Source organism: Eublepharis macularius, chromosome 1 (assembly GCF_028583425.1).
Source record: "Eublepharis macularius isolate TG4126 chromosome 1, MPM_Emac_v1.0, whole genome shotgun sequence".
Taxonomy (NCBI): Eukaryota; Metazoa; Chordata; class Lepidosauria; order Squamata; family Eublepharidae; genus Eublepharis; species Eublepharis macularius.
The window spans coordinates 250,875,321-250,893,752 of NC_072790.1; the positions used below are offsets into that span (position 1 = coordinate 250,875,321).

Sequence of the window (18,432 nt, forward strand, 5' to 3'; positions counted from 1 at the left end):
TGCTCACAGCTGTGTTGGCATCAAGGCGCCCAAAGAGGCTGTCACTCTGAAAAGGCTTCCAGGCTGCCAAGCGAAGAGACAGTAGCGATGCCCGCATGGAAGGACAAAACAAACCCAGAGCCTTTTGGAATTCTCTCGCTCTTTATTCCAACCAGCTAAGTACACAGCAATTGGATACAGACACTTTAAGGCAGGTGGCTTTGCTTTTAATTTTTTTTTTTTTACATCCACTGCTTTGCTTTTGCGCCCCTAGGCTGGTCAGTAGGCACACAGTCCCCCCCGACACACACCTGACACAGATGAAAAATAGTAGAGTCCAGTAGCACCTTTAAGACGAACTAACTTTATCGTAGCATAAGCTTTCGAGAACCACAGCTCTCTTCGTCAGATGCATCTGACGAAGAGAGCTGTGGTTCTCGAAAGCTTATGTTATGACAAAGTTGGTTCGTCTTAAAGGTGCTACTGGACTCTGCTATTTTGCAACTACAGACTAACACGACTAGCTCCTCTGGATCTCTGACACATGCAAAGTCAACAGAATTTTTTTTTGGAAGTACATTCCAAAGGCAAAGCCATGCTGGATAACATCGGTACATTCTAACACTGAACACAGCGTAGTGAGGTTACGTGAGTTAGACTAACAGAAGGGAGAGCCAAGTTCAAATTATGGGCAACTCTGGGCCAGTCACTGTCTTTCATTTTAGCCTCACCTACCTCACAGGATTGTTGTGTACAGATAAAATAAGGCTGGAGAAGAGCCATTTAAGATGCACGGAACTCCTTGGAGAAAGGGCAGGGTAAACAGGTAGGGGAGACAGCCACATGCTCAGTAAGGCAAGTTAAGGTTACTATCAGTGCCAAACTACTATTGCAGTAATCTACAGAATAAATACAAGCCCTTGAATAGACTCCATTTCTGGAGAAAGGAAAGATTTTGGAATCTCCTGGATGGAGATTCCCACTGCCTGACCTCATCTCTGGATCAGGATAAAGTCCCAAAGCTTGGAGGTCTTGATGTGTATCTGCTGCTTGCGCAGCTCGAAAAACACAGACACAGAGATTCTCTCATAGCTACGTCAGACGTGCCATCAGCTCAGCAAGCCCCAGGCCAGCGTTGACTGTTACACTCGTATTGCTGACAGAAGGGGATGGATTTGTCCTTTAAACACCCTTCCCTCTGATCCGTTCGTTCACACGAACACGGCGCAAATCAGGAGTGCTTTCCCCCCTTCCCAGACTGCTGCCGTCCCCGATATAAAGGGAAAGACCGGCTCCCTTCCTTGGACAAACAGTAGAAGGAAGAGCTGAACAGGTTCTCTGGGCAAGGGGAAATGGGGGCTGGGCTCCCCCGCACAGCAAAGCACACAATACACACTTCTGCATCTGGACCTATGGCAGAAGTGGAAAGATGGTAACAAACGGACTTCAGGTTGCTGAACAGTTTCACTGGGAACCTTGCAAAGATCGGTTCCTGTAAGAGTTGGGTCCTTGGGCTCATCAAGCACAGCTGAGCTCCTTTTCCACTGTGGATATCCTGAGCGTACATCCATGCTTTGCAAATCTAAGGATATAATTCTAGCAGAGGGGGAAACAGTCGACCACACAAGCTGCATTAATGCCGATATATAGAAGTATCTTGAACATTCAATAAACTTATCGCATTATATACGGAATGCTAATTCACGGCCTCCCACCCCACCCTCCCACCATTACGTCAGACTGTAGCATGACCAAGAAACAGGAGCTAGAAAACGGTTCTGTGTTGAAGCAACAGGCTTGGTCTGTAATGATACCTACGGATTTCTCTGGAACAAGTGGTTGTCCTGGGTGCAGAGCCCTTTAACTCACTGAAGGATATTCCAAAAAAAGAGAAACTCTGTGCACACAGGAACCAAGCCAGACACTTTGCAGGAGTAAATAAAGCCAGAAAAGAAATGTTTGAGGGAGGTATCTTTATAAAAAAAAGGAACTCTTCTTACAATGTTGGCCAGTCTTGTAGATCCTATTGCAAGGGACAGTCCACCTCCAGGAAGAGCACCGAGTTTCATAAATCCCCTCCCCACATCCCGACGGTCCACGGAGCCCATTCGGCCTCTGGTGGGCCTTCCTTGCTGGCAGTGTCCTGGTGGCCTCGGCGCACTATGGAAGCGGCAGTCTTTTGGAGCGCCAAGAGGCCACGGCACAGCGGCTGAGGTTGCTGGCTGAAGCCAAGCGTTTAGCAAGGTGGGATGAGTTTCTTCTACTCCGAAGCCAAACCTTTCATGGGACGGGAGGAGGCAGATGGGGGGAGTCTGTTCATGTTTCCACCACTCGAATAAGAGGCAAAGGTTTGGGCCCAAGAGCTTTGGTAATCTTTTTGTTGCTGAAAAGAGAAGGGGGAAAAAAATCAATTGCCCTGTATGGCCCAGTGTCTGTCCTGGGCAGCCACAGCTACATGGCCATCAACCACAACTTATCCACTGCAGCTGGTTCAAAATACAGCAGCGCGTGTCATTATGGGAGTGCCGAGTGGCACGCACATAACACCTAAACTGCGCCAGCTGCGTTGGCTGCCAATGGAGTACCAAATCAGGTTCAAGGTTCTGCTATTGACCTATAAAGCCCTATGCAGACTGGGAGAAGTTTATCTGCAGGACCGCCTCTCCCCCAGAGGGCACACCGATCGGGAGATAAGAAATTATTAGCGGTCCCCGGCCCCAGGGAGGCCTGCCTGACCTCGACCACAGCCAGGGCCTTTTCGGTCCTGGCTCCGACCTGGTGGAACTCTCTGTCAAGTAAGACCAGGGCCCGGCAGGATTTACTGTCATTTCGCCGGGCCTGTAAGACAAAGATGTTCCGCCAGGCGTATGGTTGAGCTTAGGCTGGGCCACTGCCGGCCCTATTAGAATCGTCCACCATCTAGTTTTCCCGATTGGCAGATTGACTACCTCCAGTCAGCGAATTCGACTTGTGAATTTGACTGCTGCTATTTTGTATATCGACTGTCTTATATCTATATTTCATACTGAACTGTTTTGCTACTGTTGTTTTACATTTGTCCTTGGATGTAAATTATATGGAACGTTTTTACCTAATGTAATCCGCCCCGGGCCTGCCTCGCAGGGAGGGTGGAATAAAAATCTAAAGTAAATAAAGAAAGAAAGAAATCCTTTCAAAAGAGTTCCATGTGCAAAACCTCAACCTGGAACTGTCATGTTAGCAGCGGGGCATCTATCACACCGTCCTGAAATCCTTTTGCCTCTTTGTCGAAACAAGCTGGAGGCACCCAAAACAGCATGGGGGAAGGGACCCAAAGACATCCTCCCTCTTGATCCAAATCTCCTCTCTCCGGGTAACTACATGGTTTAAGAGTTTGGCTAGGTTCACCATTTCCCTCAGTTTTCCCTGTCCCTGTTAAGCCTTACTTAAGGGGGTGGGGGGCAGGTTCTTATTTCCAGCTCTTCAAATAAAAACAAGATAAGGATTCCAAGGGCCAGTGGCTTGGGGATGTCAAACTGGGCGTGCAGCTCACCAGCTGGCCCTCCTTAAAGCAACCAAGGGAGTCCTAGAGCTAAGCTACAAGAGACGAATTACACGAGGACGCGCACGTGAAGGAGTCGCAATGTTAGCAGGGAAGCTGAGTTTTAAAAGACAGATCAGAAGTCTTTGTCAATTTCCCCTCTCTACAGAGCCAGCAGAGATTGCGCCTCAGAGGGTTTGTTAATTTCCTCTTTGCCTCCAGAAGGCGATTATGTCAGTTTCACCTCCCCTTCTGGGAGGGGAAGAGGAAATTAACAAACCCTCAGAGGAGCCATCTCTGAGAAGGGAAACTGACAAAGCCTTCCTATCTATTTTTTAAAACTCGGCTTCCTGGATAACATTGCGACTCCCTTCACGTGCGCGTACTCGTGTAATTCGTCTCTTGTAGTTTAGCTCCTAGTGTGCAATTGGCACCACCCATTTGTTTACCTTGGACAAAGAGGGCCAAGGTTTTAATTTTATATCTTGTACTGTATTATTGATTTTATATTGTATTTTATGTCACTGATATTATTAATGTTGTTACCTTGCTCCGAGCCTGCTCGTGGGGAGGGAGGGCTAGAAATGCAATAAATTAAATTAAGGGGGGGTTGGCAGGTGCACCACCTCATAAAGGACAAGAAGAAAGGGGAGAAAAGGGAGGAGGGAAAAAAACAACCTTGCAGAAAAGTAACCAAAGAGGTTGAAACTAAAAAAGAATTAATTAAGTGAATTAAGTATACTTAAGTATGGAAGTGGAGAGTGCCCTCAAGTCACAGCTGACTTAGGGCGACCCCTGCTGGGGTTTTCATGGCAAGAGACTAACAGAGGTGGCTTGCCATTGCCTGCCTCTGCAACCCTGGTCTTCGCTGGAGGTCTCCCATCCAATTACTAACCAAGGCCGACCCTGCTTAGTTTCTGAGATCTGACGCGATCAGGCTCACCTGCGCATACTTAATTCTTTTTTGTGCGTCAACCTCTTAGGTGCACTGTCTCATCACAGTGGCAAAGAGAGCAAGCTAAAATTCTCTCTTCTGGGTGAAAATTAGGGGGCTGGGAGCCCTGCCCTCCCACCCATCAGCCCAGAGAAAAGGCAGGCAAAGGCAGCTGGAAGGCGTACAAGCGGATGGGGGTTGCTGAGTGCACCCCACAGAGGCTGCCCTTCCATGGCGTAGGCAAACCCCACAGCTCGCACAGAGCCACCCCCTCCCCCCCAAGCTCACCTGCTCATGTAATCCGATTTGGAGCGGGGCCTGGTATTGTACCCGCTAGAGTTGGTTTGGTTTTCGATGAGGTGCTCCATTCGATCGTGCATCTCCAGGTTCTGAAATTGAAGCAGAGGAGACCTCAGAGACCCCGACCTTTCATTTCAACCACAGAAGCTCCATGAGCCAACACTCCCGAGCAGCAGAAATAGTTATGACTTAGGGGCTCACTAACACCAGACCCACCCACGGCAGGACAGCAGGCGTTCCGGAGGAAACGGAGAGGAATACTGACCAAAGGCCCCAACCTGGTTAAACAGCAAGTGTGCAAAAGCTTTCTATTTTGCAGAATTTAACCTGGCTTCAGTCACATCATGAGAAGACAAGATTCTCTGGAAAAATCAATAACGCTAGGAAAAGTAGAAGGCAGTAAGTAGGAGGAGAGAAAGATCCCAAACAAGATGGCTGGACTCAATAAAAGCAGCGCCTTCCGGTTTGCAGGACCTGAGCAAGAATGTTAATGACAGGACGTTTGGAGGTCTTCCCTTCATAGGGTCACCATAGGTCAGAGGCGACCTGATGGCACATAACATACACAATCTGGCTTTATGGGAGGAGGGGAAAGGAGCCACACAAGGCATGCTGACCTTCTCCTGCCACCATCACAGCATGAGTCCAATACTCTAAGGCCAGGATTCAAATTGCTGCTCTGAGCTAAACTAGATGCATGCTGAAAGACTGCAGGCGCATCCCCCCCACCCACACCTTCATACCGTGCCTGCAAATTAAGTTTAAAAACTTGCTGGAAGCTACGGACCCAGAATTTCCAGGGCATATTGGCTTTAGCCCCTCTGCAGCATCTCTCAGCCCAACTGATGGGGCGGGGGGGAGATGCTCCTTGTACACTGCGCTGAGCATCTTGCAATGAAAATAATCAATAAACAGCAATCACAAAATTGTGAAACCTGCTGAAAAATCTGATCTGGCCCATCTCCGGCCTGCTTAGGCATGACAAGGCAAAGCAAACCGATCTCCCCGAGAGCGTGAATCTTCATTTCCAAGATGCGAGCCGAATTCTGAAAGCTGAATCCTTCGCTTAATACCACAGAAGTTGCATCGTTCTTGTTCAACCCTGACCAGACCTCAAGTAGACAGATCTGTCTTCTTCGGAAGGAAACTGGGTTGGCACCAAGTAGGCAGGAGTTCTGGTAAGGCAGCCAATGAAGGATGAACCAGTCCCCGGCATCTCCGGTTTAAAGGATATCCGGAAATAGTTCCTGGGACACACCCTACGCTGTCCAAGACCTCGGAGAGCTGCTGTGAGCCTACAGAGGCAAAACTGAGCTCGTTGTGTTCAGGGATCTTGCCGCTTCCTCCATCTGAGTGGTTCCCTTTTTAAGGGACTCTCATTGCAAAGTGGTACAATCAGTGAAAACAAAGCAAGCATTAAATAACAGGAATCAATGATACTGTTCTTAAGGTGACATCAGAAATCCAATTCACAAGATGCTAATCAGGGATATTTTGCTGCATCCGGCGTGATCTCCTTATTGCTAATGGCCAATAAGGCACAGAGGCACTTTTGTGCACCTGGCCAATGTTAGGTTTAATGTTCAGAAAGGCCATTTCTTGACAATGCGAAGAGGATTCAAGGACACCGTCTTTGCAACCAGACAGGGTACTTACAAGCTAATAGTGCTGACAACTATGGAAATGTTCCCAAGGTTAAAAGTGGAAACCAAAATTAGTTTCTGAAGCAGCCGATAGACGCTGCATTGAAAGCCAAAAGAGGACGGTAAATTTCAGGGTGCACTGATATACGAGTCTGCATCTCAGTCCAGAACTCGCCAGGACACAGGGTATGTTCACAGACCTGCCTAAATTATTAAGAAAAGGGTGTATCTGGCTGTCTTTCAGCCAAAATGTCTGTGGCAGCTGTCATACAAATCCAATTAAAAAAAAATCATGTAAGAGTAAATTATTACAACGCAGCTGTTGCTATAACCACATTTTTTTTAAAAAAAAACAGTCACACAGGCAAAAAGCTGGAGGGAGGTTTTCACTTGTTGAACCCAGAAGCAGAAGAATTAGGCACCAGCTAGTAGCTGCAGGCCAATGCTGTGGAGCCATCACAGAAAAGGCCCTGACACAGGCAGCAATCCCGTGCTACAAATGGGGACGGGGCTTTGCAGGGCATGGCACCCTCAACAGGCAGCTGAGGACCGAAGGTGAGCCAGCAGTCTCCTTTTTTCCAAGAGGAGATGCCCACTTGTGCATGTTGAGGATCCCAATTCACGTGCAGGGGAGCAGGAGGTCTTTAAGAACCTGGCCCCTCAAAAACTACTTCGAGCTTTGAAAATGCCAGTGCATTTGCTTTGATCCATCTGGCCTCCCGTAGCGCTGGCACGTGCCACCAGGGGGCAACCAAACAGAAGGCCTGTCTCCTCTGGTCGGTCCCGTTGACCGGCAAGCACCAACCTTCTCCACGCCATCTTACTTATCGGCCATCTTACCTATCAGCAAGGTGGGACCTGCTGCCCCAAGAAGCGGCGCAAATCATTTTATAACACCGTTATCAACTACTGTTGACGGTGATGGCCAGAACTTCCACGGTCAAGAACAGGAGGAAAGTGTTGATATTTGCAGGGCAGAGCTGCGGGATCCAACCTAACATACCCCTAAACACCAAGCGCTGTAGACAACCAGGGGGGGGGGGCTGTTGGTTCCACGCCCTGCTTGCAGGCTCCCCCAAAGAATGTGGCTGGCCACTACCAGAAACAGGAAACTGGGCTAGAGAACCCCGCCCCACCCTGATATAGCAGAATTATTTTTCTAAAGTATAATATCGCTGCACAAACTGTCAGCCGTTACCCTCACCCTGCAGCTTACCCCAAAACTCATCCTGATCTGAAATCGTCAACATCCCATTTCAGGAAGTGACCATGCTCCATTCTAAAAGGAGAGCCACGCACCCCAAGCGATCTGTTCAGTAACTGGTGGGGGTTAAGGTTCCCCGGTTGCTTTATCTGGGTTTCTATTCTTGGCCTGGGCTGGACGTGTGTTTTTTGGCTTTGCTGTTCTGGCTTCTGCTGGGTTCTCTATACGTATCGTGTGGCTGCTGGTGATTAGCACTCAGTGGGGCTCGATTGGGAAGGGTCGCTGTTAGGGTTTCTGGGTGCCCTTCGGTGGTGGGCAAACTCCTGGAGATTTTCCCCCTCGTCCGCTGATTGCCCAGAGCTTGCCCACCACCGGCAACCACCTCAGGAGTGCCGGCCACAGGAGTGTCCCTGTGCTCCGTTTGGGGCCAACCAGCCGAATCTGAACCGTGCAGAGTGCAGGAGTGCTCCCGCGGCCGGCGCGATGACAATCGCTTACAGAAGTGATGTTGCTGCGCACGCGGCGTGGTGACATCACTTCTGGAAATGACGGCATCACACCGCGGCCGGAGCACACGCGCTTGGCGCACGCACGAGGATTCAAAGTCAGCCAGTGAAAGGTAAGGGCCAGGTCCCAACCCTCCTGCCGGGAGGATAGAGGGACCTGGCAACTCTAGTTGCTACTGATTTGCATTTTGCTACGTCGTGAGCTGTCCCAAGGGTCTTTGGGGGCCAGAGAGGGGGATATAGTTTTTAAAAATTATAAATGAAATACCTCGGCCTCCAGGTAAGCCACTCGCTCTTTGAGTTCCTGAATAATGGCGTCCTTGGATTGAATGACCGTCTTGGAGTTTTGAAGCTGCAGAGGGGGGAAAAAATCCCAAACGGTTTGTCAGAACAGCCCCAGCCTCCAAATGGATGGTGAGACCCAAGCTAGGAAGAAGAGCGGCATTAAGGGGCACCCTCAGAAGGGAACCGCTCCCTAGGAAGATAATAGGGTACACCCGAGGCCGCCACCCCCCCACTGGAACCCCGAATTAGCAAAAGCAGGCAAGGGGATCTCATGAGATCTCCCACATCCTCATCAGCCAATAATTCCTCAGAGTTCTTGGGAGGAGGGAAACCAGGACTACTGATGATGATGATAACAACACTCAATTTATATACCACCCTTAAGGACTACTTAAAACCCACTCAGAGTGGTTTACAAAGTATGTTATCATTATCCCCACAACAAAACTCCTTATGAGGTGGATGGGGTTGAGAGAGCTCTGAGAGAGCTGTGACTGACCCAAGGTCACTCAGCTGACCAAGTGGAGGAGTGGGGAATCAAACCCGGTTCTCGTCCCACCACTCTTAACCACGACACCAAACCGGCTGTTGAACATTTGCAGCTTAGCAAAGCCCCTCAAGAACTCTTGTGCATACGGGGCCTTCTTTGCATCAGCCCCATCACCGAGGCAGACAACCCGACAAGTGAATTCTCCTCACAAAATTTCCCGAGCACAGAAAAGGCATGACTCCGATGAACCTTCACCAGGTTACCCATATAGGAGATATCCTTAATTATTTGGAGGAATTAGCATTAAAGGAGACAAGCAAAGGAGGGTAACTGGGAGCCTCCACCTATGTCTACTGGGATCGTTCCCTTAGAGAACTCTCAAATAAGCAGATGTTCAACAGGAAATTTTTTTTATTAAAAAAGAAATAAAAAGCAGTGTGGGGAGGGGGTCTGACTGCTGACAGCCAAGGCAGACAGACCTACAGCTGGATTGGAAAGGCTTTGAGTCCCTCTCGGGATCTGGTTTCTTCCACGTGGCTTATTAGTTCAGCATATTTACAGTGGGTTGTACTCAACAGACCTATTCGGCTACCAGTGGCGCCTTCCCCGGTACAAGGATACTCTCTCATGGTTAGTGCCACAATGAACAAAATAGAACCTCAAGATCCAACCCAGTGAAGAGTAAATAACGTGGTTATTTTGGAGCAACAGCAAATAGGGGAAGATCGATAGATTAAGTGCCTCTGAATGCTTTCCATGAAGATACAACAGGTTTTTGTGGGGATTAATGGACAAACGGTTGGAAAATCAGCACGGTATTTTATTTCTGTATATGACTTAGAGCAGCTAACCTTTTGTATGCACAAAAATGGAAAAGTACAGAATTGCTTTCAATCGAGGGCTGGATTATGAAAACGACGGAATTAGCAGAGATGGCTAAACGTACAGCTTTGATCAGAGATAAAACATTGTCTACTTTTACGGCTAACTGGAACCCCCTTATTGACTTTCTGTGTGAAACAAGGAAAAATGATTTGACGATTTGTGGATCTGATTTTTAAGAAGACAAATTTGGGAAGAATAAACTGAAGGGAAGCAGTACTGAAAAGGTAAATTTGGGAGAGATTAAAATTTAAAGTGCGATGTTTGCTAACATAAGCGTTGCAGAGAAAATTGGAAAATGAAATATGTATTACTGTTTTCTTTTATTTCTAATTTCAGTCTCTCTTTTCTTTTTCTACGCTCCTTGTACTATTTCTTTTTTAGTTCTTTGCCCTTTTTATTGGGCTTTTGACTCTATTAATAAAACAAAACATTTCTCACAAGAAAAAGGACATTACAACAGGTGAGCAAGCAGAGCAGAAGGCCTAGCAAGGGAGGGAATTCTGGCCTGCAGCCCCTCAGCCCGGACCGGAAGCCCCATGGCTGATCCCAGCCCAAAGAGAAACCCACCTGCTCTATCATCTGCCGCACTTTGCGCTGCTGGCTCTTCAGCATGTCGTCCAGGTGGTGGATTTTCTCCCGCAAAGTGGCTACTTCCTTTTCAAGTTTGGAAGACCTAGAGGAGGAGCAGAACGAATACACAGTAGGCTTTTGAAGGGAAAGTCATTTTTTAAAAAAATTGCTGCTTGCGACATCGCCTGGAAAGTGTGAAGGACTGCAAAGTGTGTTGCAGCATGCACATTTTGGGCATGGGAGAGAGCTGATGAAGACCGCCCCCCCACCCCCCCGCAAAGAAATCTGGGAATTGTTGCAAGAGCTCTCAAGTTTATCTACATTTGGGGCGAGGGGGAACCCATCCATATGTTTGCTGCACTATTAGACGTTCCCAAAAAAAGTTACCAGAACATGAGAGATTATTTCTGTCTGCACTGGCACCCCAAACAAAAAATGCGCATCTTTTCCACTACACAAAAGCCACCTGTAAAGGAGTATCTAACATTTTTTTAAAAGCTTAGCTTCAGTTTTTCCACCTGTAAAATGGGAACAGTTGCTATCAGGACTGCAAGCTGTCATTAATGGATTATTCTGCTCAAAAGTTAGCCAGGAAAGGGGAGGGAAAATTTAGCCCCTAGAATGGTTTAGGGCAGGCTTTTCACTTTTTTTTACCAAATCCAAAGACTGAGGTGAACCCCACAGGCTCGTTTCTCTACGGCCTGAGCTTTCTCTCGGTGCTGACAGCCGTTCCCCCAAGGGAGGCACTGGTATGAGCAGAATCTACAACTTTGCCCTTTTCCCAGGGAAAGGAGTGACAACCGCAGGAGAATTGGCAATTCACTTCCTCCGAAAGTCACTTATACAGGCATTTTATGAGATACTCTCAAAAACAGATTAAAAAGCAGATGCCCTCAGAACATCAGCAGCAAAGCATCTCACGGAAGAGGAGCAAAGAAGAAAGTATCGGTCCTCGCTTGTAGCAGAGACACTCTCTCTCCAGCCTCTCGAGGGCAGCAGGGATCTGAGAACCACCTAAGCCGTCAAGGCCCGGCAGGTGTCTTCCTCTGGAGCACCACGGAGCCACGCCCAGAGCTTAGCTGTCCCCTGGCAGCGCGCCTCACCTTTCCTGCTCGGCAGCTTGTTCGCTCCGAAGCTTCCTCAGCTCCTCCAGCTCGGATTCGCTGTCTTTCATCTTCTGCAGCAGGCTCCGGTGCTCCTGCAAGGAGAGGAAGGGAAGTAGAGTCAGGAGAGCTGCCAGGGCCTGCAGGAGGCTTTAAAGCAACAGAGAAGACGCCCCAAGGAAGGCCCTCCAAAGCCACGGCCAGGGAAAGACCGAGAAGCCGCAGGGCTAGGCCTCCGAGGGTTCGGGCCGTACAAGCAAATGCAAATAAGCTCCCCAGGTGTTGTCCACATGGAAACATAGTCAGTTCCCCCCTCCCAGCTTCTGAGATGGTCCAAAAATACTGCCGAGCCTCCCGTTGCAGGCAACAAGTTAGACCTGGGACCTCGAAGAGCCTCCCGCATGAGGGGAACGTGCCAGCAGCAACATGAGGGTTGAGGGATAAAATTGCAGAGTAATTATTGCACAGTAGAATCATAATAGTCTGTCTACAGCAGTAGAAGAAAGCAGGAGTTCAGTGGCACCTACAGGGCTAATAAAATTTGTGGTAGGGTGTGAACTTTTGTGAGTCACAGCCCGCTTCTTCGGTATCCACAAATTTTGTTAGTCTTACAGGTGCTACTGAACTCTTGCTCTTTTCTACCGAGACTGTTGTAAAGATGAATTTTCAGCCCAGAGCAGATTCCGTAATCCTGCACAATCGTGGCATACGCCGTCCTCTGCAGACGAACGTGCCTTTCAGCTGAAGGAGGAGAAGCACACAAATTCCTTCCCACTTGCTCAACTTGTGCTTTACTCCCCCCTCCATGGTGATGTCCTAATCCTAGAAGGCCTCCACAACCACATTCCCTGGCATACCGTCAGTGCTGGGCAAAGCCTGTGCTATCCTTTTGGAGAGCAAGCATCATTTCTTTTACTAGATAACAAAATGAGTGGTAGGGCATGAGCTTTCATGGGTCACAGCTCACTTCTTCAAACACCACTGTGACTCACAAACACTCATACCCTAACACTAATTTTGTTCGTCTTATACAGCTACCAGATAACATTTACATTATTAAGTTTTATAACCCCCCTGCTGCTGTTTTTAATCAGTTCTGACCTCAACAGCTTTCCCCTTACAGCTTGTATTGCTTGCTTTAATTAGCAACACAACAACAAAAAATTCAAAGAGGCGTTCAGAGTTTTGAGACGGTAACAACCAAGGTGCAGTGGCCTTTAGTTCAAAAGCTGGCAAAGGGAGCTCTGTGTCTCGAAAGCTCCTAACCTGGAAACCTAGTTGGTCTTTAAGGTACAACCAGACCCTAATCTTGCTCTTCTGCTACATAGATCCAGAAGAGTTAGCTGTGTTAATCTGTAGCAGCAAAACAGTAAACAGTCCAGTAGCACCTTTAAGACTAACTAACTTCATTGTAGCATAAGCTTTCGAGAACCACAGCTCTCTTCGTCAGATGCATCGACAGCTTTCGAGAACCACAGCTCTCTTTGTCAGATCCCTCATGCATCTGACGAAGACAGCTGTGGTTCTCGAAAGCTGACGGTGCATCTGACGAAGAGAGATGTGGTTCTCAAAAGCTGACGGTGCATCTGACGAAGAGAGATGTGGTTCTCAAAAGCTGACGGTGCATCTGACGAAGAGAGCTGTGGCTCTCAAAAGCTGTCGATGCATCTGACGAAGAGAGCTGTGGCTCTCAAAAGCTGTCGATGCATCTGACGAAGAGAGCTGTGGCTCTCAAAAGCTGTCGATGCATCTGACGAAGAGAGCTGTGGCTCTCAAAAGCTGTCGATGCATCTGACGAAGAGAGCTGTGGCTCTCAAAAGCTGTCGATGCATCTGACGAAGAGAGCTGTGGCTCTCAAAAGCTGTCGATGCATCTGACGAAGAGAGCTGTGGTTCTCAAAAGCTGTCGATGCATCTGACGAAGAGAGCTGTGGTTCTCGAAAGCTGTCGATGCATCTGACGAAGAAAGTTGCGGCTCTCGAAAGCTGACAATGCATCTGACAAAGACAGCTGTGATTCTCGAAAGCTTACGCTACAATAAAGTTGGTTAGTCTTAAAGGTGCTACTGGACTCTTTACTATTCTTCTACTACAGATTAATACAGCTACCCATCTGAAACGATCTAGTTCAAAAGAGTTGAGCATTTCACAGACACAAAGGAAGGCAGAAAACCCTTCAGGGAACACCCATGTGCCCCCTCCTTTCCATCCAGAGCATCACCACGGAAACAACAGTACCTTCTCCATCCCCGAGAGAAGCCGCTGGACTTCTTCCACTTTGAGATCCTTCTCTGCCAGATCCAGTTCTGCCTGTCGCAGAGCGGCACCCGACTGCTCTGCTTCCCTCCGGTAGTGAGAGATGGACGTCTGCAATGCAAAAGAAAAGCCCCGTTTGAGTAGGTTGCAGGAGTTCCCCTCCGACAGTCACCTGCCTTTGCAGCAAGCACGCCCGTCCTAAACGCCCCACCAAGAATTTGCGGGCGACCATGCCAGCAACATGGGTTTCCATAGAAGTTCAATGAACCACATTTCATGTTATTTAAAGGGCACACATAGAACACCCAGATCCATAATCTGCGACAGCGCTCAACGGGCAACCTTGGGGCAGTCATTCTCAGTGTATTCTACCTTACAAGGCTGTTGCAAAGATAGAAATGCGGGAGAGGGATCTAAGCTCCTTGGAGGGACATGGGACTAAAAGGAAATCTAATTTACAATGTTGAAAACTGCCCAATTTCGGGTTTACTTTATCTGCGCTTTGTCACTAAAAAAACCTTTAGACAACAGCACCTTTTTTAGAAACAAGTAAGTTTTCACTGCCCTTGGTTGGTCTTTTTACTACAAGCCTAGATTACACCCATAACTACCCACAGCGTGAACACACTGCACAATCAAACTGCTTAGTTGTAGGCACAGTTGTAGTGATCCCCCTGACCGTGAAACTTAACAGTTCGTTCTGATACAACATTGTTGTGAGGAACACAACACTCGATTTCGGTGTTAATAACAACAACATTTGATTTATATACTGCCCTTCAGGATGACTTAACACCCACTCAGAGCGGTTTACAAAGTATGTTATTACAACAACAATCACCCTGTGAGGTGGGTGGGGCTGAGAGCGCTCCGAAGGAGCTGTGACTGACCCAAGGTCACCCAGTGGGCTTCAAGCAGAGGAGTAAGGAATCAAACCTGGCTCTCCAGATTTAGAGTCCTGCCACTCTTAACCACTACACCAAACTGGCTCTCAGGCAAAATTATCCTCAACCAAGCCTCTGGCCACAAGACTAAAACCTCAGATAGTTGGAATAAAAGCTCAATTGTTTTCCAGTATCCAGGGGGTTCACACAGAAAGTTACGGGAGACTGAAAAAGGAAACTCTAGTCAACCATTTCTTCCACCCTAGAATAAGGGAGTGTTATTGGGAGTCCTACTATTGTTATTAGGTTGGGTCCTGCAGCTTCGTTCGTGAACAGAGAGCTTCTTGCACCAGGGAGAGCAAGTCTTGCATCGAACAGACCCCGGGGCTCCAGGCCCTGCACGCTCACCTCGTACGCGGCCCGATCCGACTGATGCCGCTTCTCTGCCTCCTGCAGCTTGGAGAAAAGCCTCTTAGTCGTCTCGCGCATGATTCGGATGTCTTCTCCGTGACAGGACGGTTCCTCCTGACGGCGAATTTCAGGACACGGGAAAGAGATGTGATCAGCGGTCACAAACGGTGCCTCCCTAGTTTAGAAGGCACTGCCCTGTTTGTCCCACAAGGCGGCTAGTAGAAGGAAGTAATTTCATAGGGCAGAAGGGTGCATCTAGCAAACAGCCGTACGCCCCCAGGTCAGGGTTGGGGGCAGGCCTGCAAAACTGCACCAGGGAAGGGGCTATCTGAAGAGGGCAGAGGACTCAAGCCTGCCAACAGACCCTCATTTCCAATCCCCTGGAATGCATGCTGGATCCTCTCTCAAGTTGGCTGACCCCTTTCCGCCCCTCCCACCCCATTGGTATCTAGGGCTGATGGAGGAAGACGGCAAATTACGAACAGGGGGGCTCTCTTGGCAACCTTTGATCGTCCACAAGGAGACCAAAGTTCTCCCTACATACCTCTCCTGCAGACAGACTCCGATACGAGGTGGTTCTGTATGGATGGATCCCGTTCTTTTTTCCCGAAGTCAACTGTATCGGAGGGGAGGGGAGAGAGAGAAGGATTTCAAGTCCAATGGCACCTCCTAAAGGCCAGCAAGATTTCCAGGAGTCAAGCTCCCTTCTCCGGATACCTTCAGCATTTCAACAGGCATCAACAAACCTTCTCCTGCTCTGACAACAGTAAAACAAGATCTATCCCATGTATGTTTGCACAGCTCCAATCCACCCACAATTATCCAGTCCTTTCTCTAATGAACTCATCATGGTACACAGGGTTTTCCCCTCCTCATTTGTCAAAGCAACCACCCTGTGAGGTAGGCCAGGCTACAAAAGTCCAGTAGCACCTTTAAGACTAACCAACTTTATTGGAGCATAAGCTTTCGAGAACCACAGCTTTCTGGCATTTGACGACGAGAACTGTGGTTCTCGAAAGCTTATGCTCCAATAAAGTTGGTTAGTCTTAAAGGTGCTACTGGACTCTTTACTATTTTGCAGCTACAGACTAACACGGCTAAGGAATTGTACAAGGAGACCATTACAGCTTCGCTACAGCCCTGCGAGGTAGGTGCATGCACACGGGGTCCCTGAACTCCTTGGGGAAAGAGTGGGATACCACGATGATGCGGGCGGCAAAGGATGAGAAACGTTTCCCCCCAGTAAGTCACTGGGCAGTCTAGCTGCAGCACGCAGCCAGGGGAGTGGGGAAAAGATGCCTGCGCTTTAATCGTTCCAACCCCATCAGCCGCCTGCACAGAGAGGGCCTGTTGCCTGCCAGGGTCCCCAAGACACAAAGGTCAGGCGAGTGGGGCGCACGCCTCCACACCTGCACATAAGCACTGCGGCAGGAGCATACGCGGATCCCATGCTGCTTCCCTCTCTTCGCTCTCTGCCAGCGAGGCAAGCTGCTTACACGCCCTCTTTTACATCTCTCCCCCTGCCTCTGGAAGAGCCGAGAGCCCAATGCCAGGCTCCCACGGTCCTGCCGCTCTCGGGAACAGCCGCCACTTGGCAGCAGGAAGCGCCGACACCTTGCGAGGGGGTGAGGAGCCAGCGGTGTTGCCGGGCGTGGCACCGGGGCGGGGGAGGCTGCAAAGAGAGGGGACAGTTCCCTACCAAAACTCAATTAGCCACTCGAATCTGGCACCTCTGTAGCGTGGTGAGTCAGGGAGCTGCCGAAGTGAGCTGCGGCCAGGCAGAGGCGCTGCGGGCAAGCCCAAACACGGAGCCCCTTGAGCAGAGCAGACGGGCTTTGCAACACGGCTCGGCTTTCCCAAGGGCCAAAGTATCGGTGAAGCAATGCAGGAAGCCTGCCCAACACCATTCGCCGGCTCACCTCTGGAGGATGACATACTCTCCCTGGACCTTCTTGCATTTCCTTTTTAGCCCCTACGTTTCCAAATGAGACACACGAGGGCAAGCAGGCTGGTGGTAACAACAACAACAACAACGTACTTGTATACCACTCGTCTAGACAGATTAGTGCCCCACTCAGAGCAGTGAACAAAGTCAGTGTTATTATTATCCCCATGATAAAGCTGGGGCTGAGAGGAGTGGCTTGCCCAAGGTCACCTACTGAGCTCACGGCAGTAGTGGGAGTCGAACCAGCAGAGGGCTGAATCACAGCCCAGCCTATTAACCACTATGATACAACAGCTCTTTGTAATAACTGCACTTATATACCCTCTCTTCTAGACAGATGAGCGCCCCACTCAGAGCAGCAAACAAAGTCACTGTTGTTATTATCACAATACAGCTGGGGTGCTGAGGCAGAGAGTAGAGGTTTACCCGCCTACTGAACTCATGGCAGTAGAGGGAGTCGAACCGGCAGCGCGCTGACTTGCAGCCCAACCACTTAACTACTGTGCTACAGCAGCATAAACATTTGCGGCGAGCCAGCAAGCAGGGACACGCTTATCTGCAAGAGCAAAAATCCAATAGCCCGCTTTGGGGAGGCTGCTCAGCCCTGCAAAGTCACGGGCAAGTCTGTTTGGCAATTCAAAACAAGGCGCACGCCCCACACGTGGGCATTGCTCTTATTTGGCATGCGCTCCTCTGCTGGCCACCACAGGGCCGACTGCAAGGTGCTAAGGCTCCACCCCGGGCACGGAAATATCACATCCAGCCATCACGCTGGCTCCGGAGATTTCAGGCACGGCCCACACATCTTGCAAAAGCGCACCTCTCGACGCCAGGAGGGCCAGATGCAGGCTGCGCCGATGCTGTGAAAAGAATGCTTTAGGATCCCTTTGTTCACTTCGGATAGTTGCACAATAGAGATCTAGCAGCCCCTTAAAGACTAACAATTTCAAAGAGCATCTAGTTTTTTGCTGCGTTTTGCAATGGCCGACGGACACGGCTATTCCCTTCGCAATCCTCACGGATGCTCGCGCAGCCATTTTGAAAAACCGCCACGTACCTCTTGGCTCTCACCGCCATCACTTTTCAGTCGGTGGGGGCTCTTCTCATTCTTCGTCTTGTCCTCTGCCCGGGCTTTCAGGTACACCTGAGCCACAGAAGGGGGAAAAAACACAATGCCCGTAAGAAAACCACTCCCAGCTGCAAGACTGCCAAACCCAGGAGACAGGCGAGACACTCAATCCGGAAGGGGCTGTAGCACAATACCCAGTCCAGATCCATGAAGGAGGCAATACTGCTTTAAGGCAGGGCTGGACCACTCCTGAAAGATACTCAAATCCTCAAAGGCCTCAAGAGGCCACTCTGGTTCAGTCACCACCGACCCAATCAAAGAGAACATTTAATCCTAGAAGCAGGGCCTCTCCCGGGATGGCCCAGCCTGATTAATTATTCCTCTTTTCCTTTAGAGTGGGCTACAAAAGCCCAATTCCCCTTTTTCAATCAGGCCTTCAATTTCCCTTTT

At 49.2% G+C, this 18,432-nt stretch overlaps 1 protein-coding gene across 2 annotated transcripts in view; it reads right to left on the minus strand.

The window, feature by feature from the left end:
- Positions 1 to 450: 450 nt before the first annotated feature.
- TUFT1 (tuftelin 1) overlaps positions 451 to 18,432 on the minus strand; it is a 54,843-nt gene continuing 36,861 nt past the window's right edge. For both annotated transcript variants that reach the window (XM_054997739.1, XM_054997749.1), the window contains exons 4-12: positions 17,971 to 18,057; positions 15,513 to 15,584; positions 14,966 to 15,082; positions 13,656 to 13,784; positions 11,420 to 11,514; positions 10,314 to 10,419; positions 8,355 to 8,438; positions 4,722 to 4,822; positions 451 to 2,362 (exon numbers count right to left, since the gene is read on the minus strand). In XM_054997739.1, the coding sequence (XP_054853714.1) occupies positions 2,296 to 2,362; positions 4,722 to 4,822; positions 8,355 to 8,438; positions 10,314 to 10,419; positions 11,420 to 11,514; positions 13,656 to 13,784; positions 14,966 to 15,082; positions 15,513 to 15,584; positions 17,971 to 18,057 (858 nt within the window). In that variant the 3' untranslated portion in view covers positions 451 to 2,295. The remainder of the gene's footprint in view (positions 2,363 to 4,721; positions 4,823 to 8,354; positions 8,439 to 10,313; positions 10,420 to 11,419; positions 11,515 to 13,655; positions 13,785 to 14,965; positions 15,083 to 15,512; positions 15,585 to 17,970; positions 18,058 to 18,432) is intronic.